Source organism: Oncorhynchus nerka, linkage group LG9b (genome assembly GCF_034236695.1).
Source record: "Oncorhynchus nerka isolate Pitt River linkage group LG9b, Oner_Uvic_2.0, whole genome shotgun sequence".
Classification (NCBI taxonomy): domain Eukaryota; kingdom Metazoa; phylum Chordata; class Actinopteri; order Salmoniformes; family Salmonidae; genus Oncorhynchus; species Oncorhynchus nerka.
In genome coordinates, this window is record NC_088424.1 from 28383005 (window position 1) to 28409223 (window position 26219).

At 41.6% G+C, this 26219-nt stretch overlaps 1 protein-coding gene across 6 annotated transcripts in view; it reads left to right on the forward strand.

The window, feature by feature from the left end:
- The window catches only part of LOC115114547 (dystrobrevin alpha), a 38665-nt gene extending 12446 nt beyond the window's left edge, over positions 1-26219 (forward strand). For 2 of the 6 annotated variants that reach the window (XM_065013485.1, XM_065013484.1), the window contains exons 10-21: positions 714-797; positions 9911-9998; positions 10483-10577; positions 12560-12673; positions 13863-13959; positions 14669-14689; positions 23243-23402; positions 23482-23589; positions 23685-23784; positions 23899-24028; positions 24144-24182; positions 24359-26219. In XM_065013485.1, coding sequence (XP_064869557.1) covers positions 714-797; positions 9911-9998; positions 10483-10577; positions 12560-12673; positions 13863-13959; positions 14669-14689; positions 23243-23402; positions 23482-23589; positions 23685-23784; positions 23899-24028; positions 24144-24161 — 1015 coding nt within the window. In that variant the 3' untranslated portion in view covers positions 24162-24182; positions 24359-26219. Of the gene's footprint in view, positions 1-713; positions 798-9910; positions 9999-10482; positions 10578-12559; positions 12674-13862; positions 13960-14668; positions 14690-23242; positions 23403-23481; positions 23590-23684; positions 23794-23898; positions 24029-24143; positions 24183-24358 lie in introns of those variants that run through there. The other 4 variants (XM_029642876.2, XM_065013486.1, XM_029642879.2 and 1 more) reach the window with 4 other exon arrangements.

Below are 26219 nucleotides of genomic sequence, written 5' to 3' on the forward strand. Positions count from 1 at the left end.
TCACTGTGGCCGTTGTAGTGCATGCATGGGTGATTGTAACTTATCTCTTTGTTCTTTTCTTGCTGCAAAATAGAGACACTTGGTAAGTTTGCTTTGAATACTTGCTAGAATATGTAGAATATGCTGCTATTCCTTTTAATTAGATCAAGTACTATAGAAGGTAGTGTATTATATTACTAGTAGCTAGTGCCATATTCTTTTGTCTGTTGTTTAATCGAATCATGTTGATCCTCCAGGGTCAATCCTTATATACTATGCCCTGTAGTTCCTCAAAGTGGCACCTTCATTTTAGCACAACAAACTTGTGTGCAGTTCACTACAGGTTTCTGCATCAATTATTCTGTCCCTCCTTTGCGCCACATGTGAATACCTTTTTAGGTCATGTAAACAATAAGATTATGAGGAGTTAATGACCTTCGGATGAGTGAGGAGGAAATCCACACGCACACATTATTTATGTGATGTGTCACAATCAAAAACTGCAGCTATTGTGTTCCGACTCCCCAGCCCCATTCAATGCTCTTTCGGCCCTCTGAGATCTCGATGCGCACACACACACACACGCACGCACGCACGCAGGAACGCACGCACACACACACACACACACACACACACACACACACACACAAACACAAACATTTATGCGACAGTTGCTTCTCTTCCATTTGATGATGACTGTTTGAACATGATCATGTTTGTCTCCTGCACTACAGGCCTCCCAGACCAATGAATAGCACCAATGACTTCATGCTCTCCCACTCCATGCCCACATCAGGGAACCCTTACTCCACTAAGAAGTGAGTATCTGATATATCAGTCAGAAAGTCTGCAATAATGCCGGGTATACAGAATTTTTGAGTTAGGTTACCTAACTGTACATATTTGTCATGAACATGAACACCTTTAAGCCCGCTTAAAATCCACACGTCAGTATGAATCCTACTAACCAATCTTTATTTTTCTAAACATTTTTGGATATATGCAGCTAATTTGTGGAGGTTTGTGTTGTCTCACTCTTTTGTCTGGTGTAAATAGCTGCCTTATAGTACCAAGAATAATGAAGTTGAGCAGAAAAAAAATGTTGGCTAGGGCTGCTTCAGATCTGTTGAAAGGAAGGGGGTAAGTGACCCAAGCGGGCGTACTGCCTTGGAGAATGGTTTGGTGGTAACAGGGATCAAGGTAAGACCAAGTGCAGACTGTGTGAAGTAATAATGTTTATTGTAACAACAGGGGCAGGCAAACGACAGGTCAAGGCAGGCAAGGGTTGATAATCCAGAGTAGGAGCAAAGGTACAGGACGGCAGGCAGGCTCAGGGACAGGCAGAGTGGTCAGGCGGGTGGGTACAGGGTCAGGACAGGCAAGGGTCAACAACCAGGAGGACGAGAAAAATATAGGCTGGGAAAGACAGGAGCTGACAGGACAAACGCCGGTAAGCTTGACAAACAAGATGAACTGGCACAGACAGACAGAAAATACAGGTATAAGTACCCAGAGGTAAGTGGGAGAGATGGGTGACACCTGGAGGGGTTGGAGACGAGCACAAGGACAGGTGAAACAGATCAGGGCATGACAGGTGGCTCAAATGCGTACGTGAACTAATTCAAATGGATTGAGGCTGGGTCCGAAATGGCATGCTATTCCCTACAGTATATAGTGCACTACTTTTGACCACGGCCAGGACTGGTCTAAAGAAGTGCTCTATTGTAGGGAATATGGTGCTTCTTCAGATGCAGACATAGTCATTATAGAGCATACACTGCAGTGGAATCAGTCACTCTTCTTATTTCCTATGTGTTTACAAAGTGATACTCAAGGATATATCTGAAATATGCTAGATGGTGTATGCATAGTAAAGACCATTAACTGTTCATTAGGGTAGAGTATCTATTACAATGCTTTTCATAGGCATCCCACATTACCTGGGAGAGTTAAAGTAACTGCTGCAAGTCATTAATATTAGCTTTGAGTCTCTCTCTCAAGTTCCTTTTTTCTGTTTTCAGTGTACTGAACATGTACTTAACTGAATCACTCTCTGTCATTTTTTACAATGATTGACATACAACTACAGTCCCTTTTACATACTTGTAAGTTCTTTTATTTTCTGTTTTGCTGGCTCGTAATGTCAGCTTTGGACTCAGGAATAATATAAGTACACGGTAGATACACGTGCACACACACACTTTAGATTTGTGTGTATTGTTGTGAATTGTTAGATATTACTGCACTTTTGGAGCTAGGAACACAAGCATTTTGCTACACCCGCAATAACATCTGCTAAATATGTGTATGTGACCAATAACATTTGATTTGACTGAGCGAGCCAGATAGAACCAAGGAACCAAGTTACAGGAGAAGTTACACACATAGTTTTCTGGCGTCAGTGAGTCCTCCATCTCTACATATAGGAACTGCACCTGCACTTCATGAGACAAAGGCTCCATTGGTTTAAACACGGACCCCATTCATAGAGCCAGGTTTGTAAAGATATGAACCTTCTAGGGATGGGCATTTGACATTGTTTGACTGTTCAAGTATTTACATTTAAAAAATGATATATTTTTTAGAACTCACGGCCTGCACTGGAAGAAATATGTCCGCATTTATCTATATATAGGCCTAAGCCAATAGAGCTTGACGATGCCAAATTTATCATGACCATTACAAATATCAAATCCTTATTGCTAAATTGCTCCATAAATATTCAGTCAATAAAAAAGCAAGTGCAATTTAAGATACATTTATTGAATCCTTGATATCAACTAGTTATATTATATCGTTGAACACAATCTTCAAAAAGACAGTAACCTCAGCAGTTGCTCTTGCTTGTAGAAACCTGTGACTGTGCAATGGCATAGCCTTGCTTTTGTAATTTAGCAGACACTCTTATTTCCCGAGCCCTTATCACAGTCAAGACACCCATTTTATAGTAAAAAAAAAACTTGATGTAATAGAACAGAACATTTTTCAAAAGGAAAAAAAGATGCCACTACGAAGTGATGCGCATCTCCCGTCTGGATAAGTTATTCTCAAAGGGTGATCATTTATTAGCACAGGCAAACTACATTTTCTTCATATGATGTTTCTTTCGACCTCTCTAAAATAAATCATAGATTGATTGTGATGGTGTAGGCTGTATTACATGGATTTTTTTTTTTACTTTTAAAAATGTAGACGTTCCAAAGGTCAGCATCAGTAGCTTGTAGGCTATGCGTGGAAGACAGAAGATGCTAAATGTGTTTATGTTCATTAACGGTCAATTACCTTGAGACTGACAGTTATTTGCTTGACAATCACCGGCTGACAAAATGTCATGACCGCCACAGCCCTAATCATGCTGATCCATAGTACCTTGCGTGGATGTGATGATTAGTAGAGGTTGAATGGGGGCATGTTCTCTTCTTCTGGCATTTCAGGGCTGTTGACAACGTGGTTAATGTTGGGTTTTGGTCTTGGGAGTGTAGTAAGCAAACAGTACTTAGCAAAAATCACTCATTCAATCTTGAAATGCTTATTGAAATCATTAGCGTTATTAGACAGAGTGGTAGTTCATGCATGACTAGGCTTTGCATCTTGGAGCTATAGGTTACTTGTGAATTTTTGTAAATGTCAAACCAATGACATATTGAAGTTTTGACATTCATTTACTTACAATACTTTCACTGTTGAAAACCCAAACACTGGACTATTTAGATCAAATTCCCATAAGAAGATTATGATACAAGATATAAATGCCTATTTTTTCTGTCTGTGTACTGTAGATTATTTGAAAATGCAGTACAGGTTCAGTATCACATTCATATCTATAGTAATTGTTTCACAGGATAATTCAACAGATGTATCCCAAAGGGATAGCATAACACAGCTTGGTTTTCATCTTTTGACTCATTCAATGACGGAGACTAGACATATTGCTCTCTCCAGACCTGTCCTTGCCCAGTACTCTCTTCCCCTCCCTGTTCTCATCATGTGTGTCATTTGTGTTCTGAAACCCTACACTGTTCCAGGTTAAACTACAGCCTTGATGTGCCCAATAGGCTGGCTGATGAATATGTTCTCATTGGGCTGTATGTGAACCCCACGTCATGATTAGTGTGGATTCCTCTGTCTGTAAAGTAAACACAGTGGGGAACTACTAGCTACAGTATTCACACAGTATTTACACCACCCCTGGCACTGTTCTCCCTTTTTTTGATTTAGCTACAAGCCTTAATACCGCATACACTACTCACATCAAACTGAATAAAGGAAGTACAGTGCCTTGCCAAAGTATTCATTCCCCTTGGCGTTTTTCCTATTTTGTTGCATTACAATCTGCAATTTAAATAGGTTTTTATTTGGATTTCATGTAATGAACATACACAAAATAGTCCAAATTGGTGAGGTGAAATTTTAAAAATTATTTTTTTTTAAAAATAAAATAAAACGTGAAGTTGTGCGTGCATATGTATTCACCCCCTCTGCTATGAAGCCCCTAAATAAGATCTGGTGCTACCAATTACTTTCAGAAGTCACATAATTAGTTGAAAGAATGGAAAGTATATGGAAAGAATATGGCACCACAACAAACCTTCCAAGACAGGGCCGCCCAACAAAACTCACGGACCAGACATGGAGGGCATTAATCAGCGAGGCAAAAAAGAGACCAAAGATAACCCTGAAGGAGCTGCAAAGGTCTACAGCGGAGATTGGAGTATCTGTCCATAGGACCACTTTAAGCTGTACACTCCACAGAGCTGGGCTTTACAGAAAAGTGGCCAGAAAAAAAGTCATTGCTTTTTTAAGAAAAAATAAGCAAACACGTTTGGTGTTCACCAAAAGGCATGTGGCAGACTCCCCAAACATATAGAAGAAGGTACTCTGGTCGATAAGACAAAAATGTAGCTTTTTGGCCATCAAGGAAAACGCTATGTCTGGTTCAAACCCAATACCTCTCATCACCCCGAGCTACCATCCCCACAGTGAAGCATGGTGGTGGCAGCATCATGCTGTTGGGATGTTTTTCCATCAGCAGGGATGTTGCTAAATAAAGGGAAAATCTTGAGGGAAACCTGTTTCAGTCTTCCAGAGATTTGAGACTGGGACAGAGGTTCACCTTCCAGCAGGACAATGGCCCTAAACATACTGTGAAAGGAACACTTGAGTGATTTAAGGGGAAACATTTAAATGTCTTGGAATGGCCTAGTCAAAGCCCAGACCTCAATCCAATTGAGAATCTGTGGTATGACTTGAAGATTGCTGTACACCAGCCGAACCCATCCAACTTGAAGGAGCTGGAGCAGTTTTGCCTTGAAGAATGGGCAAAAATCCCAGTGGCTAGATATGCCAAGCTTATAGAGACATACCCCAAGAGACTTGCAGCCGTAAATGCTGTAAACTTTTTTATTCCACCTTTATTTAACCAGGTAGGCTAGTTCTCATTAGCAACTGCGACCTGGCCAAGATAAAGCATAGCAATTCTACACATACAACAACACAGAGTTACACATGGAATAAACAAAACATAGTCAATAATACATTAGAACAAAAGAAAACAAAAAGTCTATATACACTGAGTGCAAATGAGGTAAGATAAGGGAGCTAAGGCAATAAATAGGCCATGGTGGCGAAGTAATTACAATATAGCAATTAAACACTGGAATGGTAGATGTGCAGAAGATGAATGTGCATGTAGAGATACTGGGGAGCAAGATAAATAAATACTGTATGGGGTGAGGTAAGTAGATAGATGGGCTGTTTACAGATGGGCTATGTACAGGTGCAGTGATCTGTGAGCTGCTTTGACAGCTGGTGCTTAAAGCTAGTGAGATGTGAGTCTCCAGTTTCAGAGATTTTTGCAGTTAGTTCCAGTCATTGGCAGCAGAGAACTGGAAGGAAAGACGACCAAAAGAGGAATTGGCTTTGGGGTGACCAGTGAGATATACGTACCTGCTGGAGCGCGTGCTACGAGTGGGAGCTGCTATGGTGACCAGTGAGCTGAGATAAGGCGGGGCTTTAACTAGCAGAGACTTGTAGATAACCTGTAGCCAGTGGGTTTGGCGATGAGTATGAAGCGAGGGCCAACCAACTAGAGCGTACAGGTCGCAATGGTGGGTAGTGTAAGGGGCTTTGGTGACAAAATGGAAGGCACTGTGATAGACTGCATCCAGTTTGTTGAGTAGAGTGTTGGAGGCTATTTTATAGATAACATCACCGAAGTCGAGGATCGGTAGGATGGTCAGTTTTACAAGGGTATGTTTGGCAGCATGAGTGAAAGATGCTTTGTTCCGATATAGGAAGCCAATTCTAGATTTAATTTTGGATTGGAGATGCTTAATGTGAGTCTGGAAGGAGAGTTTACAGTCCAACCAGACACCTAGGTTTTTGTAGTTGTCCACGTATTCTAAGTCAGAGCTGCCCAGAGTAGTGATGCTGGACGGGCGAGCAGGTGCGGGCAGTGATCGGTTGAATAGCATGCATTTAGTTTTACTTGCGTTTAAGAGCAGTTGGAGGCCACGGAAGGAGAGTTGTATGGCATTGAAGCTCGTCTGGAGGTTAGTTAACACAGTGTCCAAAGAGGGGCCAGAAGTATACTGAATGGTGTCGTCTGCGTAGAGGTGTACCAGAGAATCACCAGCAGAAGAGCAACATCATTGATGTACTGTATACAGAGAAGAGTCGGCCTGAGGATTGAACCCTGTGGCACCCCCATAGAGAATGCCAGAGGTACGGACAACAGGCCCTCCGATTTGACACACTGAACTCTATCAGAGAAGTAGTTGGTGAACCAGGCGAGGCAATCATTTGAGAAACCAAGGCTGTCGAGTCTGCAAATAAGAATGTGGTGATTGACAGAATCGAAAGCCTTGGCCAAGTCGATGAATACGGCTGCACAGTAATGTCTCTTATCAATGGCAATTATGAGCAAGCGGAAACAATGAGAGACTTGTTTCTGGAAAGAGGAATATTTAGAAGTAGAAGCTCGAATTGTTTGGATACAGACTTGGTTACAGACAGGCTATCTTTGCAGTAGATTGCAACGCCGCCCCCTTTGGCAGTTCTATTTTGGCAGAAAATGTTATAGATAGCGATGGAGATTTCAGGGTTTTTGGTGGTTTTCCTAAGCCAGGATTCAGACACGGCTAAGACATCCGGGTTGGCAGTGTGTGCTAAATCAGTGAGTAAAACAAACTTAGGGAGTAGGCTTCTAATGTTAACATGCAAATGAGAGCACCTGGGGAGTGGGAGTGGAGCTAGGCACTGCAGGACCTGGATTAACCTCTACATCACCAGAGGAGAAGTAGGATAAGGGTACGGCTAAATGCTATACGAACTGGCCGTCTAGCACATTCGGAATAGAGAGTAAAAGGAGCAGGTTTCTGGGCACGATAGCATAGATTCAAGGCATAGTGTACAGACAAAGGTAAGGTAGGATGTGAGTACATTGGAGCGAAACCTAGGCATTGAGTAATGATGAGAGAGATATAGTCTCTAGAGATGTTTAAACCAGGTGATGTCATCGCATATGTAGGAGGTGGAACAACATGGTTGGTTAAGGCATATTGAGCAGGGCTAGAGGCTCTACAGTGAAATAAGACAGTAATCACTAACCAGGACAGTAATGGACGAGGCATATTGATATTAGAGAGAGGCATGCGTAGCCAGGTGAACATATGGGTCCAGTGAGTGGTTGGGCTGACTGGGAACACGGCGATTCAGACAGTTAGCACAGTTAGCAGGCCGATGCTAACACGCTAACAGTTAGTAGGCCGGGGCTAAACAAGCTAGCAGTTAGCAGACCGGGGCTGGCAAGCTAGCAGTTAGCAGACCGGGTTAGCAGGCAAGCAGTTAGCAGGGGCCAGCAGTTAGCAGACCGGGGCAGGCAAGCTAGCAGTTAGTTGACCGGGGCTAGCCAGTTGGCCTTTGGGGGACGTCGCGATGGGGGTAAGTCTGCTTTTGCCTCATCGTGCGGTGACATCGATAGACCAGTCGTGGAGTTAGGAGGGTTCCAAGTAGGTAGCTAGCAGTCCTAGCAGGTTAGCAGAATGGGCCTTCAGCGGGCGTCGCGCCTGAGGGGCCTGTTGGAATCCTCGGGCAGATTATGTCGGTATTCCAGTCGTAGAGGATTGGCGGGGTTCCGGCAGTAGAAGGGGTCCGGATATTGTAGCCCAGGAGTGAGTCGGGAGATGGGTCAAGCATGGGCTAGCCCCAGGCTAGTTGGTGCTAGCTCAGGGACGGAAATGTTAGCCAGGAGTAGTCAACCGTTGCGATTAGCTAGCTGTGATGATCCAGATGAAAAGGTTCCGAGTTTGTGGTAGGAATTCGGGGATATGGAGAGAAAAATAGGTCCGGTATGCTCTGGTTTGAAACGCGTTGTACGAACTGGAGAGAGATTTCCGAGCTAAAGGTTAGCTGATGACTGCTAGCAGTGGTTAGCTGACTGATAGCTGGTAGCTAGTTAGCTAGCTGGCTTCAGTTGAGGTATTCCAGTTTGGATGTAAATAGAAATACTTTAGGAAAAAAACAAACAGATCCACACCACATTGGGTGAGGCGGGTTGCAGGAGAGTATTTTGAAGTTGAGGTTTAAGAAAAATATTAAAAAGAACGCGAAGAAAAATATATATACACATGGGACGAGACAAGACAAAGACGTCTGACTGCTACGCCATCTTGGATTGCAAGATGTTTGTTTCACAATAAATTATATTTTGCATCTTCAAAGTGGTAGGCATGTTGTGTAAATCAAATGATACAAACCCCCAAAATATTCATTTTAATTCCATGTTGTAAGGCAACAAAATAGGAACAATGCCAAGGGGGTGAATACTTTCGCAAGCCATTGTATGTGCATTCACAATCCATTGACTTGTCTTTTAAAAGTTGTCATGCAGTAATGTAGCTAAACACTTTTCATAAACCATACTGCTTTCGCCAGCTGTTACTAAGCAATAGGTGTTGGAAGGCTAAATCAACGCTATTTTGCTCATGAAGTTGTTACAGGGCTGTACAAAGTTGCATTTGTTTTGCTCTTCATATAGTGAAAACCTAGTTTCTTGCCCTAGAATTGTCATTTTAATGTGCTTATGATGACAGATTAGACTTTGCTGCGTTTCCTTCTTTGCTGTGGCAGTAATCAGTTATTTGTAGAGAATATCTGTGTTTATGTTTGTCCTTTATTATAACATCTTGGACTGTTACAGTAAATACATTGATTGGATTTTGTTTCTTGGACTTTAATGCGTCTTTATGAGTTTCAACAAATGCTGTATGATAAATATCAACTATTTCTACCTGTAATATTGGAAACTCAGACCTTTACAAAATGATCCAGTGGAAGCTACTGACCGTTTACTGAAGTATCCATCTGAAAGGACTATTTTGTGAGGGTGCTAAGATTAGTAGGAATCATCTGCTTGGGTCCGTGCTGCTCTTCTCTCCTGCTTTGCTCCGCCTCTGTGGACTCTGTAGTAGCATCATCTTAGAGATCTTTCTGCAGATGGAAAACACTTACAGATTCAACTGCATGTAACTTTCCTTAGCATTTGTATAAGCTGAATGTTGTTCCTTAGTGCTTATAGTGCGTGTGCGTGTGTGCGTGCGTGGCTTCAGCAACATGGCTGTGATTTTGGCCCAAAAATGTGCAGCCGAGAACCTTTTTATAGTTTTATCTGTAAATAGCATCAACAATTGACATGGGAGTCAATAGAAACTACTCTCCAGTTTGCATGTAAATACATTATAATTAACTAACCAATCATACAGATACTGTTCCAATTATCATTTGAAATTGATGTACAGTAATGTAAGTAAGTGCAGAACTACTCTTTATATTTGGCAGCAATATTTTGTGTCTGTGTGTCTAGTTACCTCACTGCAGTAAATATGTAGATGACAGATGACTGTCTCCCCTCCTCTCTCCACCTGTTGATTAGTTTGCTGGAGAGCAGTTCCCACCAGGAGGAAGAGCACAGTCTCATCGCCCGCTACGCTTCTAGACTGGCCTCTGACGCAGCTGCCGCGGTGAGACACACATGCCATCTGAGGTCATAGTGGGAGAAAATACCGTGAATAGCATCCTGACATGTGCCCAGCACGAATACACATTTGTTCCAAAGGCCTGTTTTCCGTAGTCAGGTTACCCATTCAGGAAGCGCTCGTGCCTGTAATCTTGACCCATCAGTGTTCGCTGTGGCTACTTATGTCACTGCTATGTAGTAGTGTATAAGGAAATAACATCAGCCAGATGACCTCAATACTGTAGATAATGTAATGTGTCTCTGTGTGTAATGATAATGTCATGTCTCTGTGCGTACTGATAGTGTCATACATCTCTGTGTGTAATGATAATGTCATGTCTCTGTGGGTAATGATGGTGTCATGTGTCCCTGTGTGTAATGATGATGTCATAATGTCCCCATTTGTAATGATAATGGTATGTGTCCCTGTGTGTAATGATAATATCATGTGTCCCCGTTGTTTAATGATTATGTCATGTGTCTTCCAGCAACAGCAGCAGAGGGTCCCCAACGACATCTCTTTCTCTCTGGATGCCAACAAGCAGCAGAGGCAGCTTATTGCTGAGCTAGAGAGCAAAAACAGGTCAGGGATGGTTTCCATCTGGATTTGCTTTTCTCTCTCTGTTCACCTATTCTTTCCAGCCCTGCCATCGTGCCAAATTACATGAAAGGAATGTGATAGATTATTTAATGTGGTACTCAATGTGCTTCCCACACAAACTGTGGTTGATAGTTATTCAAATGGGCTGTAGCCCTGTTTGCATGGTAGTACCAGAAAAATACAAAAGCAACTCAAGTCTTAATGTCGTCAAGCTAGCTGGTAGACCCCCCTGTAATCCATCACACCATCTAAATCACACAAACAAAACTACTTCAGAAAGCCTACATACAGTGCCTTGCGAAAGTATTCGGCCCCCTTGAACTTTGCGACCTTTTGCCACATTTCAGGCTTCAAATATAAAGATATAAAACTGTATTTTTTTGTGAAGAATCAACAACAAGTAGGACACAATCATGAAGTGGAACGACATTTATTGGATATTTCAAACTTTTTTAACAAATCAAAAACTGAAAAATTGGGCGTGCAAAATTATTCAGCCCCTTTACTTTCAGTGCAGCAAACTCTCTCCAGAAGTTCAGTGAGGATCTCTGAATGATCCAATGTTGACCTATAAATGACTAATGATGATAAATACAATCCACCTGTGTGTAATCAAGTCTCCGTATAAATGCACCTGCACTGTGATAGTCTCAGAGGTCCGTTAAAAGCGCAGAGAGCATCATGAAGAACAAGGAACACACCAGGCAGGTCCGAGATACTGTTGTGAAGAAGTTTAAAGCCGGATTTGGATACAAAAAGATTTCCCAAGCTTTAAACATCCCAAGGAGCACTGTGTAAGCGATAATATTGAAATGGAAGGAGTATCAGACCACTGCAAATCTACCAAGACCTGGCCGTCCCTCTAAACTTTCAGCTCATACAAGGAGAAGACTGATCAGAGATGCAGCCAAGAGGCCCATGATCACTCTGGATGAACTGCAGAGATCTACAGCTGAGGTGGGAGACTGTCCATAGGACAACAATCAGTCGTATATTGCACAAATCTGGCCTTTATGGAAGAGTGGCAAGAAGAAAGCCATTTCTTAAAGATATCCATAAAAAGTGTTGTTTAAAGTTTGCCACAAGCCACCTGGGAGACACACCAAACATGTGGAAGAAGGTGCTCTGGTCAGATGAAACCAAAATTGAACTTTTTGGCAACAATGCAAAACGTTATGTTTGGCGTAAAAGCAACACAGCTCATCACCCTGAACACACCATCCCCACTGTCAAACATGGTGGTGGCAGCATCATGGTTTGGGCCTGCTTTTCTTCAGCAGGGACAGGGAAGATGGTTAAAATTGATGGGAAGATGGATGGAGCCAAATACAGGACCATTCTGGAAGAAAACCTGATGGAGTCTGCAAAAGACCTGAGACTGGGACAGAGATTTGTCTTCCAACAAGACAATGATCCAAAACATAAAGCAAAATCTACAATGGAATGGTTCAAAAATAAACATATCCAGGTGTTAGAATGGCCAAGTCAAAGTCCAGACCTGAATCCAATTGAGAATCTGTGGAAAGAACTGAAAACTGCTGTTCACAAATGCTCTCCATCCAACCTCACTGAGCTCGAGCTGTTTTGCAAGGAGGAATGGGAAAAATGTCAGTCTCTCGATGTGTAAAACTGATAGAGACATACCCCAAGCGACTTACAGCTGTAATCGCAGCAAAAGGTGGCGCTACAAAGTATTAACTTAAGGGGGCTGAATAATTTTGCACGCCCAATTTTTCAGTTTTTGATATGTTAAAAAAGTTTGAAATATCCAATAAATGTCGTTCCACTTCATGATTGTGTCCCACTTGTTGTTGATTCTTCACAAAAAAATACAGTTTTATATCTTTATGTTTGAAGCCTGAAATGTGGCAAAAGGTCGCAAAGTTCAAGGGGGCCGAATACTTTCGCAAGGCACTGTATGTGACATACTAGCTTCAACTGGCCTGTGTTTGTGTGTGTCACAGAGAGATCTTGCAGGAGATCCAGCGTCTGAGAGTGCAGCACGAGCAGGCCTCACAGCCTCCCACATGCACGTCCCAACAGAACCCCACTCTGCTGGCCGAGCTACGGCTTCTCAGGTAGACCCATCTCAAATTCTTCTACAAAACAATCTGTGACCATTTAAATGGACAATTCAATTTGTATATAGACTCAAAAAAAGAAACGTCCTCTCACTGTCAACTGTGTTTATTTTCAGCAAAATTAACGTGTTATTATTTGTATGAACATAAGATTCAACAACTGAAACACAAACTGACACAAAGTTCCACAGACATGTGATTAACAAATATTGAATAATGTGTTCCTGAACAAAGGGCGGGTCAAAATCAAAAGTAACAGTCAGTATCTGGTGTGGCCACCAGCTGCATTAAGTACTGCAGTGCATCTCCTGCTCATGGACTGCACCAGATTTGCCAGTTCTTGCTGTGAGATGTTACCCCACTCTTCCACCGAGGCATCTGCAAGTTCCCGGACATTTCTGGGGAGAATGGCCTTAGCCCTCACCCTCTGATCCCACAGGTCCCAGATGTGCTCAATGGGATTGAGATCTCCGCTCTTCACTAGCCATGGCAGAACACTGACATTCCTGTCTTGCAGGAAATCATGCAGAGAACAAGCAGTATGGCTGGAGGCATTGTCATGCTGGGGGTTCATGTCAGGATGAGCCTGCAAGAAGGGTACCACATGAGGAAGGAGGATGTCTTCCCTGTAACGCACAGCGTTGAGATTGCCTACAATGACAACAAGCTCAGTCCGATGATGCTGTGACACACCGCCCCAGACCATGACAGACCGTCCACCTCCAAATCGATCCCGCTCCAGACTACAGGCCTTGGTGTAACGCTCATTCCTTCGGCGATAAACGCGAGTCCAGCCTCTCTCAGCCTGTAGACAGTCTGACAGTCTTGTAGACAGTCTGAACACTGATGGGGGGGTTGTGCGTTCCTGGTGTAACTCGGGCAGTTGTTGTTGCCATCTTGTACCTGTCTCACAGGTGTGATGTTCGGATGTACTGATGCTGTGCAGGTGACCTTAATTGCCTACCGTCTGTAAGCTGTTAGTGTCTTAATGACCGTTCCACGGGTGCATGTTCATTAATTGTTTATTGTTCATTGAACAAGCATGGGAAATGGTGTTTAAACCCTTTACAATGAAGATCTGTGAAGTTATTTTGATTTTTACAAATTATCTTTGAAAGACAGGGTCCTGAAAAAGGGACGTTTCTTTTTTTGCTGAGTTTATTATGTTTTTTTCTCCCTCTACCAGGCAACGCAAAGATGAGCTGGAGCAGAGGATGTCTGCTCTGCAGGAGAGTCGCAGGGAACTCATGGTACAGCTGGAGCAGCTGATGCTGCTGCTGAAGGTGTGTGAGAAAGCCACACAGTTTCAAGCCATACCGTTTCATTTCTACTGTAATGTTGGCCTGCAAATGAGAAGGGTAGAAAATCCAACACACTTTTCATTATCCCACCACTAGAGGGAGCACTTCTTCAAATGTCACTGGGGCTTCATCATAAGGAAGTTTTCATATCTTAAGTAAATCCTGAGTTCCTCTGGTTTGACAAGTATTCCTTTCTCATCTTCTTACCAAAATCCATACGTCTCTTTACAAAAAATGTGTTTGTGTTCCCCAGTTTCTTCATGTTAAAATGTTTGAGATATAACCTTTTCCAGACCTTCTACTGGTCATTCTGCTAAGGACAGTGTTTGGATCATATGTACTGACAACATACAAACAACATAACTCACAAAATAAAACTGGATATAGGATACAATTTAGTCAGTCAGACACAACAACAGTCAATGGAGAAAGGGTTTAAGAAGCCTTACACAAACTGCTTACTGTACTGACTTAAATGGTAAGGCTATCAATCTAATCACTCCAATGAAGGGATCAATGCTAAACCAGTTAGCCCAATCTAGCATAACCATGCTAGCATCAGACTTGCTAAAGCCTACTATATGGGAGAAAATCCCAATAAGTTTTTACATATGAAAGAAATTGTCTTCATTGATTGATTTTACTATTGTGTGCTTTTGGGACAGTACATGAATAACGTTTCTCTCAACAGGAGGAGGAAAGGAAGCAAGCTGTAAGTTTGTCAGTGAAACCTAAAATAACTAATGCTTCTTACAAAGAAACTTCTGAATGTGATGTTTGTTGTTTTGCTGACAATATTTGATCAGTTCTCATGGGAACTGAAAATGCGGCAGTCAGATGAACTAACAGCATGTTAGATATTTAAATAATTTGGACTTAATATAAAGTGCTGTTAAATGGACCTAAAATGCATTATGGCACGTGCTCTATGTTTGTTGCTCACCAACCATGGATGTGTTTTTGGATAAACATGCTTAACATAACAGCTTTTTCAGCAGAAAATTCTATTGGCCTGAACTTTAGCAATTTTTGCTCCATTACTGGGTCTTATAATATTATAATTAACAATTTTGGAATCATGCTATTACTGACACAACTCTTAGAGGTTTCACGCAGTGATGAGGAGTAGGGCCCTGAGGTTTTCCTGACCAAAACTACAATCCCTACTTTATGTTCCCCATACAGACCTATGGAGATTCATAACTTCATGAATTCCACCCACCCAGCTACCCCCCATGCTAACAGGACAGCACCCCAATCACAAGAGACCAACAGTCCAGCAAGAAAGCTATGCAGTAGCAACACAAAGAATAGAGCACCCTGCTGCAGCCGAGCTAAACCAGACGAGGCATCTGCTGAACAGAATCTGCAAACAAATCCATGAATTCCTTCTTTCTTATTATCAGAAATAGAATAATTAAAAATACAACCTATTATCATTGAGTTTTGCATAAGATACCCAGGAAAGGGTTAAAGTTACCTCATAAATATATGTAACCTCATAAACAAAGTTCATGACATTAGTAATTTGCTAATCTTAGATAATATGGATATATTAGCAATTTCTGAGACCCTCTTATAACACACCTTTGATACAGCAGTAGGAGTACAAGGATATAACATCTATAGAAAAGACAGGAATCTCTATAGGGGGAGCTCAGAGAGGATCTCATCACAAGTGAAGTAGAAGTGCTGTGGTTGAAGGTTCACCTGCCTCATCTGAAGCCTCTTCTTTTAGGGTGCTGCTATAGGTCACCATGTGGAAACTGTCAGTATCTGGAGAATGTGTGTGATGTTAGATAAGAACCCTGATGTTATCAGAGAAATGTATTTTATTGGTGACCTGAACATTGACTGGTAATCATGTAGTTGTCCTCTCAAGAGGAAGCTTCTTACTGTGAGTAATGACTGTAACATGACTCAGGTTATCACTCAACCAACTAGAGTGTTGTCCAATAGTGGTGGATCTGTGACATCCACTTGCATTGATTATATATTCACCAATGCTGCAGAGATTTGCTCCGAAGCAATATCAGTTCCCATTGACTGTGGTGACCATAATATTGTGGCAATAACAAGGAAGGGCCTAAAGTTATTTATAAGAGATCATACAAAATGTTTTCTCAGGAGGAACTGCCTAAAAGGCCAGCATCCCAGAGTCACCTCTTCACTATTGACATTGAGACTGGGGTTTTGCGGGTACTTTTTTTTACCCCCTTTTCCTCCTCAATTTCATGATATCCAATTGTTAGTAGCTACTATCTTGTCTCATCGCTACAACTCCCGTACGGGCTCGGGAGAGACGAAGGTTGAAAGTCATGCGTTCTCCGATACACAACCGATACACAACCCAACCAAGCCGCACTGCTTCTTAACACAGCGTGCATCCAACCCGGAAGCCAGCCGCACCAATGTGTTGGAGGAAACACTGTGCGCCCGGCCCGCCACAGGAGTCGCTGGTGCGCAATGAGACCATGATATCCCTACCGGCCAAACCCTCCTTAACCCAGACGACGCTAGGCCAATTGTGTGTCGCCCCACAGGCCCCCCGGTCGCGGCTGGTTGCGACAGAGCCTGGGCACGAACCCAGAGTCTCTGGTGGCACAGCTAGCGCTGCAGTACAGCGCCCTTAACCATTGCGCCACCCGGGAGGCCTTGCCGGTATTTTTTAATGAAGCTGCCAGTTGAAGACTTGTGAGGCGTCTGTTTCTCAATCTAGGCACTCTAATATACTTGTCCTCTTGCTCAATTGTGCACCGGGGCCTCCCACTCCTCTTTCTATTCTGGTTAGAGCCAGTTTGCGCTGTTCTGTGAAGGTACACAGCATTGTACGAGATCTTCAGTTTCTTGTCAATTTCTCGCATGGAAGCCTTCATTTCTATCCTTCATTTCTCAGAACAAGAATAGACTGACTAGGTTCAGAAGAAAGGCCATTTTGAGCCTGTAATCGAACCTACAAATGCTGATGCTCCAGATTCTCAACTAGTCTAAAGAAGGCCAGATTTTCAGCGGTGATAACATAATCGCAAAAGGGTTATCTCATGATCAATTAGCCTTTTAAAATGATAAACTTGGATTAGCTAACATAACGTGCCATTGGAACACAGGAGTGATGGTTGCTGATAATGGGCCTCTGTACACCTATGTAGATATTCCATAAAAAATCAGCAGTTTCCAGCTACAATAGTCATTTACAACATTAACAATGTCTACACTGTATGCCTGATCAATTTGATGTTATTTTAATTGGCAAAAAAAAGTGCTTTTCTTTCAAAAACAAAGACATTTCTATGTGACCCCAAATTTTTTAACGGTAGTGTATGTTGGTATGTTGGTCTGATGTGTATAAGGAAGAGAATCCAGATAAAACACTTGGGAGTATTTGTGATATTATTCTTGCCAATTGTTGACAAACATGCAACTAACTAAGAACTGTTAGAGCCCTCTGGAAAGATTGTGAATTGAAAATGTTATGGTTCAAAGAAAGTATGCAAAAAAGGTTGCAAACAAGTCTGGCTGCTCAGCTGATTGTTTCATATACTGTCAATTGAGAAATGTTGTGACTAAATATGTACAGTTGAAGTCGGAAGTTTACATACACATTAGCCAAATACATTTCAACTGAGTTTTTCACAATTCCTGACATTTAATCCTAGGAAAACTTCCTGTCTAGGTCAGTCAGGATCACCACTTTATTTTAAGAATGTGAAATGTCAGAATAATAGTTGAGAGAATGATTTATTTCAGTGGGTCAGAAGTTTACATACACTCAATTAGTATTTGGTAGCATTGCCTATAAATTGTTTAACATGGGTCAAACGTTTCGGGTAGCCTTCCACAAGCTTCCTACAATAAGTTGGGTGCATTTTGGCCCATTCCTCTTGACAGAGCTGGTGTAACTGACTCAGGTTTGTAGGCCTCCTTGCTCACACACACTTTTTCAGTTCTGCCCACAAATGTTCTATAGGATTGAGGTCAGGGCTTTTTGTGATGGCCACTCTAATACCTTGACTTTGTTGTCCTTAAGCCAACAACTTTGGAAGTATGCTTGGGGTCATTTTCCATTTGGAAGACCCATTTGCGACCAAGCTTTAACTTCCTGACTGATGTCTTGAGATGTTGCTTCAATATATCCACATAATTTTCCTACCTCATGATGCCATCTATTTTGTGAAGTGCACCAGTCCCTCCTACAGCAAAGCACCCCCACAACATGATGCTGCCACCCCGGTACTTCACGGTTGGGATGGTGTTCTTCGGCGTGCAAGCCTCCCCCTTTTTCCTCCAAACATATTGATGGTCATTATGGCCAAATAGTTATATTTTTGTTTCATCAGACCAGAGGATATTTCTCCAAAAAGTACAATCTTTGTCCCCATGTGCAGTTGCAAACCATAGTGTGGCTTTTTTATGGCGGTTTTGGAGCAGTGGATTCTTCCTTGCTGAGCGGCCTTTCAGGTTATGACGATATATGACTCATTTTACTGTAGATATAGATACTTCTGTACCTGTTTCCTCCATCATCTTCACAAGGTCCTTTGCTGTTGTTCTGGGATTGATTTGCACTTTTTGCACCAAAGTACGTTCATTTCTAGGCGACAGAACACGTCTCCTTCCTGAGCGTTATGACGTCTGTGTGGTCCCATGGTGTTTATACTTGCATACTATTGTTTGTACAGATAAACGTGGTACCTTCAGGCATTTAGAAATTGCTCCCAAGGATGAATCAGACTTGTGGAGGTCTACCATTTTTTTCTGAGGTCTTGGCTGATTTCTTTTGATTTCCCCATGATGTCAAGCAAAGATGCACTGAGTTTGAAGGTAGGCCTTGAAATACATCCACAGGTACACCTCCAATTGACTCAAATGATGTCAATTAGCCTAACAGAAGCTTCTAGAGCCATGACATAATATTCTGGAATTTTCCAAGCTGTTTAAAGGCACAGTCAACGTAGTGTATGTAAGCTTCTGACCCACTAGAATTGTGATACAGTGAATTATAAGTGAAATAATCTGTCTGTAAACAATTGTTAGAAAAATGACTTGTGTCATGCACAATGTAGGTGTCCTAACATACTTGCCAAAACTATAGTTTGTTAACAAGAAATTTGTGGAGTGGTTAAAAATGGAGTTTTAATGACTCCAACCTAAGTGTATGTAAACTTCCGACTTCAACTGAATACACAGTACAAGTCAAAAGTTTGGACTTGGACCTCCCGAGTGGCACAGTGGTCTGGTTCCAATCCAGGCTCTGTCGCAGCCGGCCGTGACCTGGAAACCCATGGGACGGCGCCCAATTGGCCCAGCATCGTCCTGGTTCGGGGAGGGTTTGGCCAGCAGGGATGTTCTTGTCCCATCGCGCACTAGCGACTCCTGTGGTGGGCTGTGTGCAATGCATTCTGACATGTTCGGTCGCCAGGTGTACGATGTATACTCCGACACATTGGTGCGGCTGGCTTCCGGTTAAGCGAGCAGTGTGTCAAGAAGCAGTGCAGCTTGGCTGGGTTGTGTTTCAGAGGACGCAAGTCCTTGAGGGAGTTGCAGCCATGGGACAAGATTGTAACTACCACGAAATTGGGGAGGAAAGGGGTAAAAAAAATGGACACACCTACTCATTCAAGTTATTCTACGTTGTAGAGTAATAGTATTTTCTACGTTGTAGAGTAATAGTGAAGACATGAAAACTATGAAATTAGGGTTAGGGTTAAACACCAAAAAGTGTTAAACAAATCTAAATATATTTGAGATTCTATATATTTAGCTGCCTTGATGGCAGCTTTGCACAATCTTGGCATTCTCTCAACCAGCTTCATGAGGTAGTCACCAGGAATGCATTTCAATTAGCAAGTGTGCCTTGTTAAAAGTTGATTTGTTAACACTTAATGTGTGTGAGCCAATCAGTTGTGTTGTGACAAGGTAGGGGTGGTATACAGAAGATAGCCCTATTTTGTAAAGGACCAAGGCCACAAGAACAGCTCAAATAAGCAAAAGGAAACGACAGCCAGTCATTACTTTAAGACATGAAGGTCAGTCATTGCGGAACATTTCAACAACTTTGAAAGTGCAGTCGCAAAAACCAATGCAGCGCTATGATGAAACTGGCCCTCATGATGACCGCCACAGGAAAGGAAGACCTAGAGTTACCTCTGCTGCAGAGGATAAGTTCATTAGAGTTACCAGCCTTAGAAATTGTAGGCCAAATAAATGCTTCACAGAGTTCAAGTAACAGACACAACTCAACATCAACTGTTCAGATGAGACTGTGTGAATTAGACCTTCATGGTTGAATTGCTGCAAAGAAACCACTACTAAAGAACACCAATAAGAAGAAGAGACTTGCTTGGGCCAAGAAACACGAGCAATGGACATTAGACCGGTGGAAATCTGTCCTTTGGTCTGATGAGTCCAAATGTTAGATTTTTGGTTCCAACCGCCGTGTCTTTGTGAGATGCAGAGTAGGTGAATGGATGATCTCCGCATGTGTGGTTCCCACCGTGAAGCATGGAGCAGAAGGTGTGATGGTGTGGGGGTGCTTTGCTGGTGAGATTTTATGTAATTTATTTAGAATTCAACGCACATTTAACCAGCATGGCTACCACAGCATTCTGAAGCAATATGCCATCCCATCCCAGCATTCCAAGTGAAGCTGGTTGAGAGAATGTCAAGAGTGTGCAAAGCTGTCATCAAGGCAAAGGGTGGCTACTTTGAAGAATCTAAAATCTAATTTGTTTGACATTTTTTTGGTTACTACATGAATCAATATGTGTAATTTCATAGTTTTTATTTATTCACTATCATTCTACAATGTAGAAAATAGTAAAGAATAAAGAAAAACACTTAAATTTGTAGCTGTGTTCAAACTTTTGACTGGTACTGTATATTTTACCAAAACAAAATAAATTATAAAAATAATGACATTATGGGCAGAAAACCCAAATAATCGTTCATTGAAGCTGATGGGTCATTTATCACAAAACCTTTTTATATGGACAATCATTTCAATTACTATTTCACCGGTAAAGTGGACAAACTGAGAAGTGAAATGACAATATTGAACAGTGAACCATCGTATTTGTGTATTGATGATCTAATAATGAAAGAGAATGATTGCTGTTTTGAATTTGGTAAATTTTGTGCAAAAGAGGTGGAAAAACAGTTGTTATCCATCAATAATGATAAGCCACCAGGTATAAATAACCTAAATGGTGAAATATTAAGAATGGTAGCAGACTGTATTACCACCCCTTTTGCCAAAGCCTAAAGGAGTGTGTGCCCACAGGCATGGAAGGAAGCTAGAGTAATTTCACTGCCTAAAAATAATAAAGCGCCCTTTGCTGTCTCTTACAGCCGCCCAATCAGTTTGCTGCCTGTTCTTAGTAAACAGATGGAGAGAATTGTGTTTGAACAAATACAGTGCTATTTTTTTGTTAAGTTAACTACTGACTTTCAACATGCATATAAGGAAGTGCACTCAACTTGTACTGCACTGCACTGACTCTGATAATAAGATTATAGTTGGAGCTGTAGTGTAAAATTTCACTGCAGCCTTTGATGTTATTGATCATAATTCGTTATTGAAAAAGTTAACTTGTTATGGCTTTACTTCACCTGCCATCACATGGTTGGAGAGTTACTTATCCAACAGAACTCCGAGAGTATTCTTCAATGGAAGCTTCTCGAACGTCAGATATGTACAGTGTGGTATCCCTCAGGGCAGTTCCCTTGGGCCGTTACTCTACTCTATTTTTTACAAATGATTTGCCACTTGTCTTACAAGAAGCCAAAATTACTATATATGCTGATGATTGCACACTCCACACATCAGCACCTACAGCCAGTGAGCTCAATGAGACTCTTAGGAGTTATAGTCAGTGTCAGAATGGGTCATTAACAATAAACTGGTCTTACATACATCTAAAACCAAAAGCATTGTATTTGGTTCAAAGCAGCTGAACTCCTAGGAGTAAAATTGGATGGTCAGTTATCAGGGTCAAGTCATATTGACAAAGTTATTGTGAAGAGGTAGAGGTATGTCTGTTATTAAAAGATGTTTTGAGTTTATGACACAAAGATCAACTGTACTAGTTGTTCAGGCTTTCATCTTGTCTGATCTTGATTACTGTCCATATGGTCAGGTGCAGCAAAGAAAGACCTCGCAAAGCTGCAGCTGGTTCAAAACAAAGCAACACGCCTTACCCTTAACTTCACACACTGAGCTAACATCAACAACATGCATGATAGTCTTTCATGGTTGAGGAGAAATTGACGACTTCTCTTCTAGTCTTTTTAAGAATCATTTGTGTGTTGAAAATGGCTAACCACTTAAATAATCGTTTTGCATACACTTTGAACAGACATACATATCCCACCAGACATGCTACTATGGGTTTCTTCACGATACCCAAACCAAAAACAGATTTTGTTTTGTATGGAGCCATGTCATCATGTAATACTCTGCCACCAGATGTTTATCTTTAAAAAACAGATACAAAACATATTGTACCACAGCGCTTCTCCTCTTTCTAAAGATCTAATTTAACTGTACTGTATATAATAATATTAATATATATGAATAGTGTGTAAATAGCATGTTTGTTGTCTCTAGTTGTCTTTCCTATATATAACTCATATTTTTTTACGATCTTGTCTCATCAATGCAAGTCCCCAACTGGCTTGGGAGAGGCAAAGGTTGAGTCATGTGTCCTCCAAAACATGACCTGCCAAGCCGCGCTTCTTAACGCCCGCTCGCTTAACCCAGAAGCCAGCTACACCAATGTGTCAGAGGAAACACCTTTCAACCGATGACCGAGGTCAGCTCGCAGTAGCCCGGCCTGCCACAAGGAGTCGCTAGAGTACGATGAGCCAAGTAAAGCCCCCCCGGGCAAACCCTCTTCTAACCCGGACGACACTGGGCCAATTGTGTGCCGCCCTATAGGACTCACAACACTGAGATGTAGTGCCTTAGACCGCTGCACCACTCGGGATGCCCCTATTTTATATTTAATGTAATATCTTATGTTCTTCTTATCTATTACTGTTCTGTACTTCGTCATGTATGTGTACCCCAGGAAGAGTAGCTGCTGTAGCTAATGAGAATCCTAATAACTGAGTCATTCAGTATAGAAATAGCCCCACAAACATTAGATAGATCAATGTGGATGATCACTGGTTGTTACTGCACTGGTGTACTACTGCTACTACTGAAACAGTGACAGGAAGTGACACCTAGAGTCACGCTAACCATGCTTCCTGTTTCCTGTTTCAGACTCAGGGACCTGGCTCCCCCCGCTCGTCTCCCAGCCACACAGTCAGTCGGTCCATCCCCATGCCAACCCAGTCAGAGTCTGCCGGCACCACACCCACTCACGCCCCTCAGGACTCACTCATGGGTGTGGGAGGGGACGTGCAGGAGGCCTTCGCTCAGGGTAATACACACACTCACACACCTTTACAGTTAGGAGTGCAGTAGCCTCCTCAGGTTCTGAATGCCAGTGTTTGTACCAGCCTCGGTTCTATCTCCAGGCCCCAGGAGGAACTTGAGAAATGACCTCCTTGTTGCAGCTGACTCCATCACCAACACCATGTCTTCATTGGTTAAAGAGCTCAATTCAGGTGATACTATGGTCTCACTGTGTCTCTGACTTCTGAAAATATACCTTTCATATCCTCCGAGCATTTTAAAGCTGCGTGTGTTTTGTCTTCTCCAGAGGCTGGAAGTCAATCAGAGAGCAACATGGACTCTCAGACAGATGGACTGTTCTCCTCTCCCACTTCCGATCTTCTAGCACAGATGACCACTAAACCACGGTAACTACGGTATGAAGTATGCACAGTGTGTAGATATGCTGTATGAATCTCTATAAAAGCTCAAAATTATATACAGAAGATTGCAGTATGGTAATGTTGGATTTACCTCCATAGTCTTGGTGACAGGAACCCTGATGGAGTTGAGGAGGAGTGCTATGAGAACGACTTGGTTCAGGTGCTGGAGGATGAGCTGAAGATGGGGGAACTACTAAAACACAGACGGGAGCAAGAGAAACCCCATATGGTGACCTATGGTTTGAGTTATTATTATGGAAAATAAGTGCATTTCAAAACACATTCCTTTTAAATTCCTTGAATTCTTCTCTCTTCATTTTGGTTGTTTTCTTGGTGCGGTACAGGTGACTTTGCAGCAATGACCTTGTTTAACAAGTCTCCTGGTAAGACGACTAATTCATTTTTTGACATGTTCTTACCATTTGATGTTCACTGCACAAAAATAATAACTATTCATCTTCTGTGTTTATTTCATTCACTGCCTGGAATATATTTTTTCTCACTACACTATAGTCCAGTACAAATGGGCAGAGTATTTAACTCCCTGTCCTCTCAACAGGTAAGCAATATGAAAAGCCACAAAAGTAGAAAAACACTGGAAGATGGATGAGAAGAGAAGGCATATAGAGAAGGCTGTGGAGAGATGATGGTCAACATGCATGCAAGTTAAACTAAAAAATAAGTGACAAGGAGGAAGGATCAAAGTTATGACACTGCTAAATCCAACATATTATGTAAAGATCTATTTTTTAAACCAACAGCATTTTTAAGTGAATACTGTGAACCGATATGGAGGGATTATTAAACAAAACAGCTGTCTATTATACCACCGGTGCCATAAAATCGAATAACTTTGTTGAGAATTATTTGATTTTTAATCATATTATTTTGGGGTATGAGTTGTTGAAGAATTGTGCAAGTATATGCTGTAGTTCATTTTTCCCTGGGGCCACATTCGGTCTTCAACGAGGTCCGGAGGGTCGCACTGAATTGTTTAAAATATTTCCTTGCTGTCAAAATTTGCAAAAAACTGTCCTCTATCCATCATTTTGGGAATTTTCTATGCTCTCTGACAGTTTACAGTTTATTAGCGAGCTGGACTGTCAAGAAACTATGAGTATAGGTCCAATATCATTTCTACACAGTTGTGATTAGATTTTAGTCCTTTTTTTCTTCATTTTAAAGTATATTTTTACTCCAACCACCCACGGGCCAGATTGGACTCCCTCCGACCTGCGGGCCGGGCCGTATGTCTGACACCCCTGCTGTAGGTGTATTGCTGGTGAGATTGCTTTTTAAACCAAATAGTAAACTTGGTATATGTGTAAACTGAGGCACAACTGTTTATAACCCAGAGGGTAGCTACAGTATGTCTGACGCTATGACCTGGTTGGCCCATCAGTCGAATGATACTGGTGTTGTATCGCTTTTGTATTTGTTGTTTGACTGTTTAGCTTTTTGATTGAGTGGCTTGTCAGATAGTTTATTTTATTTGCCTTAGCTGGTTAGCTTAGCTCACATTTGGATGGGGTACAGTCAGACCTTCAATGCAGCATGTACTGTAGCTAACATTGTTCCAGCCACTGGTACATTTATATTCACTGTCAAAATCACTTTGTTTATTTCACCCACAAGTTTTGCCTAGTGGTCAATAGTACTGTATTACGTAATACAACTGCAGAAGAGGAACAATGTTATTTGCCCTCTTCTGCATGTTGTGTATGCCACATTGCAAATTTTATTTAATTCCACCTGGAGTATTAAGCCGTTAGGTGATACTAAGAGAATCAGACAGTATAAGACAAAGAAGCTGAACCTATGATACATCTAATGCTGGAAAGTGATATTGTCTACTGAAGGATTTTGTTAACTAATAGCTATACTTTGATTAAGAGTTATAGTTGATTTTATTTGATTAATAGCTGCTTGAGGTTTGAAGATGTGACGACATAAATGAAATTGGAGTAGGGAATACAGTACGTAGACAGTACATAGTAGATAGAATGGACAGTACAGTACATATAACGGACAACATTGTTTATAACACTCCAGATTCTAAGGTTTACACTTGCAAGAACAGAGGACATTGTTTGTTTACCATGTTTTAGAATCAATATCTTCTGTTTTACCATAGATTTTGAAGTTGCATTGTCATTTAAATGTTCTGACCAAATTATTAGTGTTCTTATACTCACTCACACACAAATCTCTCACAAACATACACTCACAGTCACACACTTGGTAACCAAGCTCATTGTGTGTAAATGTTACCCAGTCACTTTAAAATATGTGGTGCAAGCCAATAAATGTCTGAAATGTATCTAGTATAATTTTTAAGCTAGTTCGTATAAGTGATTTTGCATGGTGGTGATGATGCATAATAAAGAATTGACACAACATGATAATGTTGTTGCCTATGA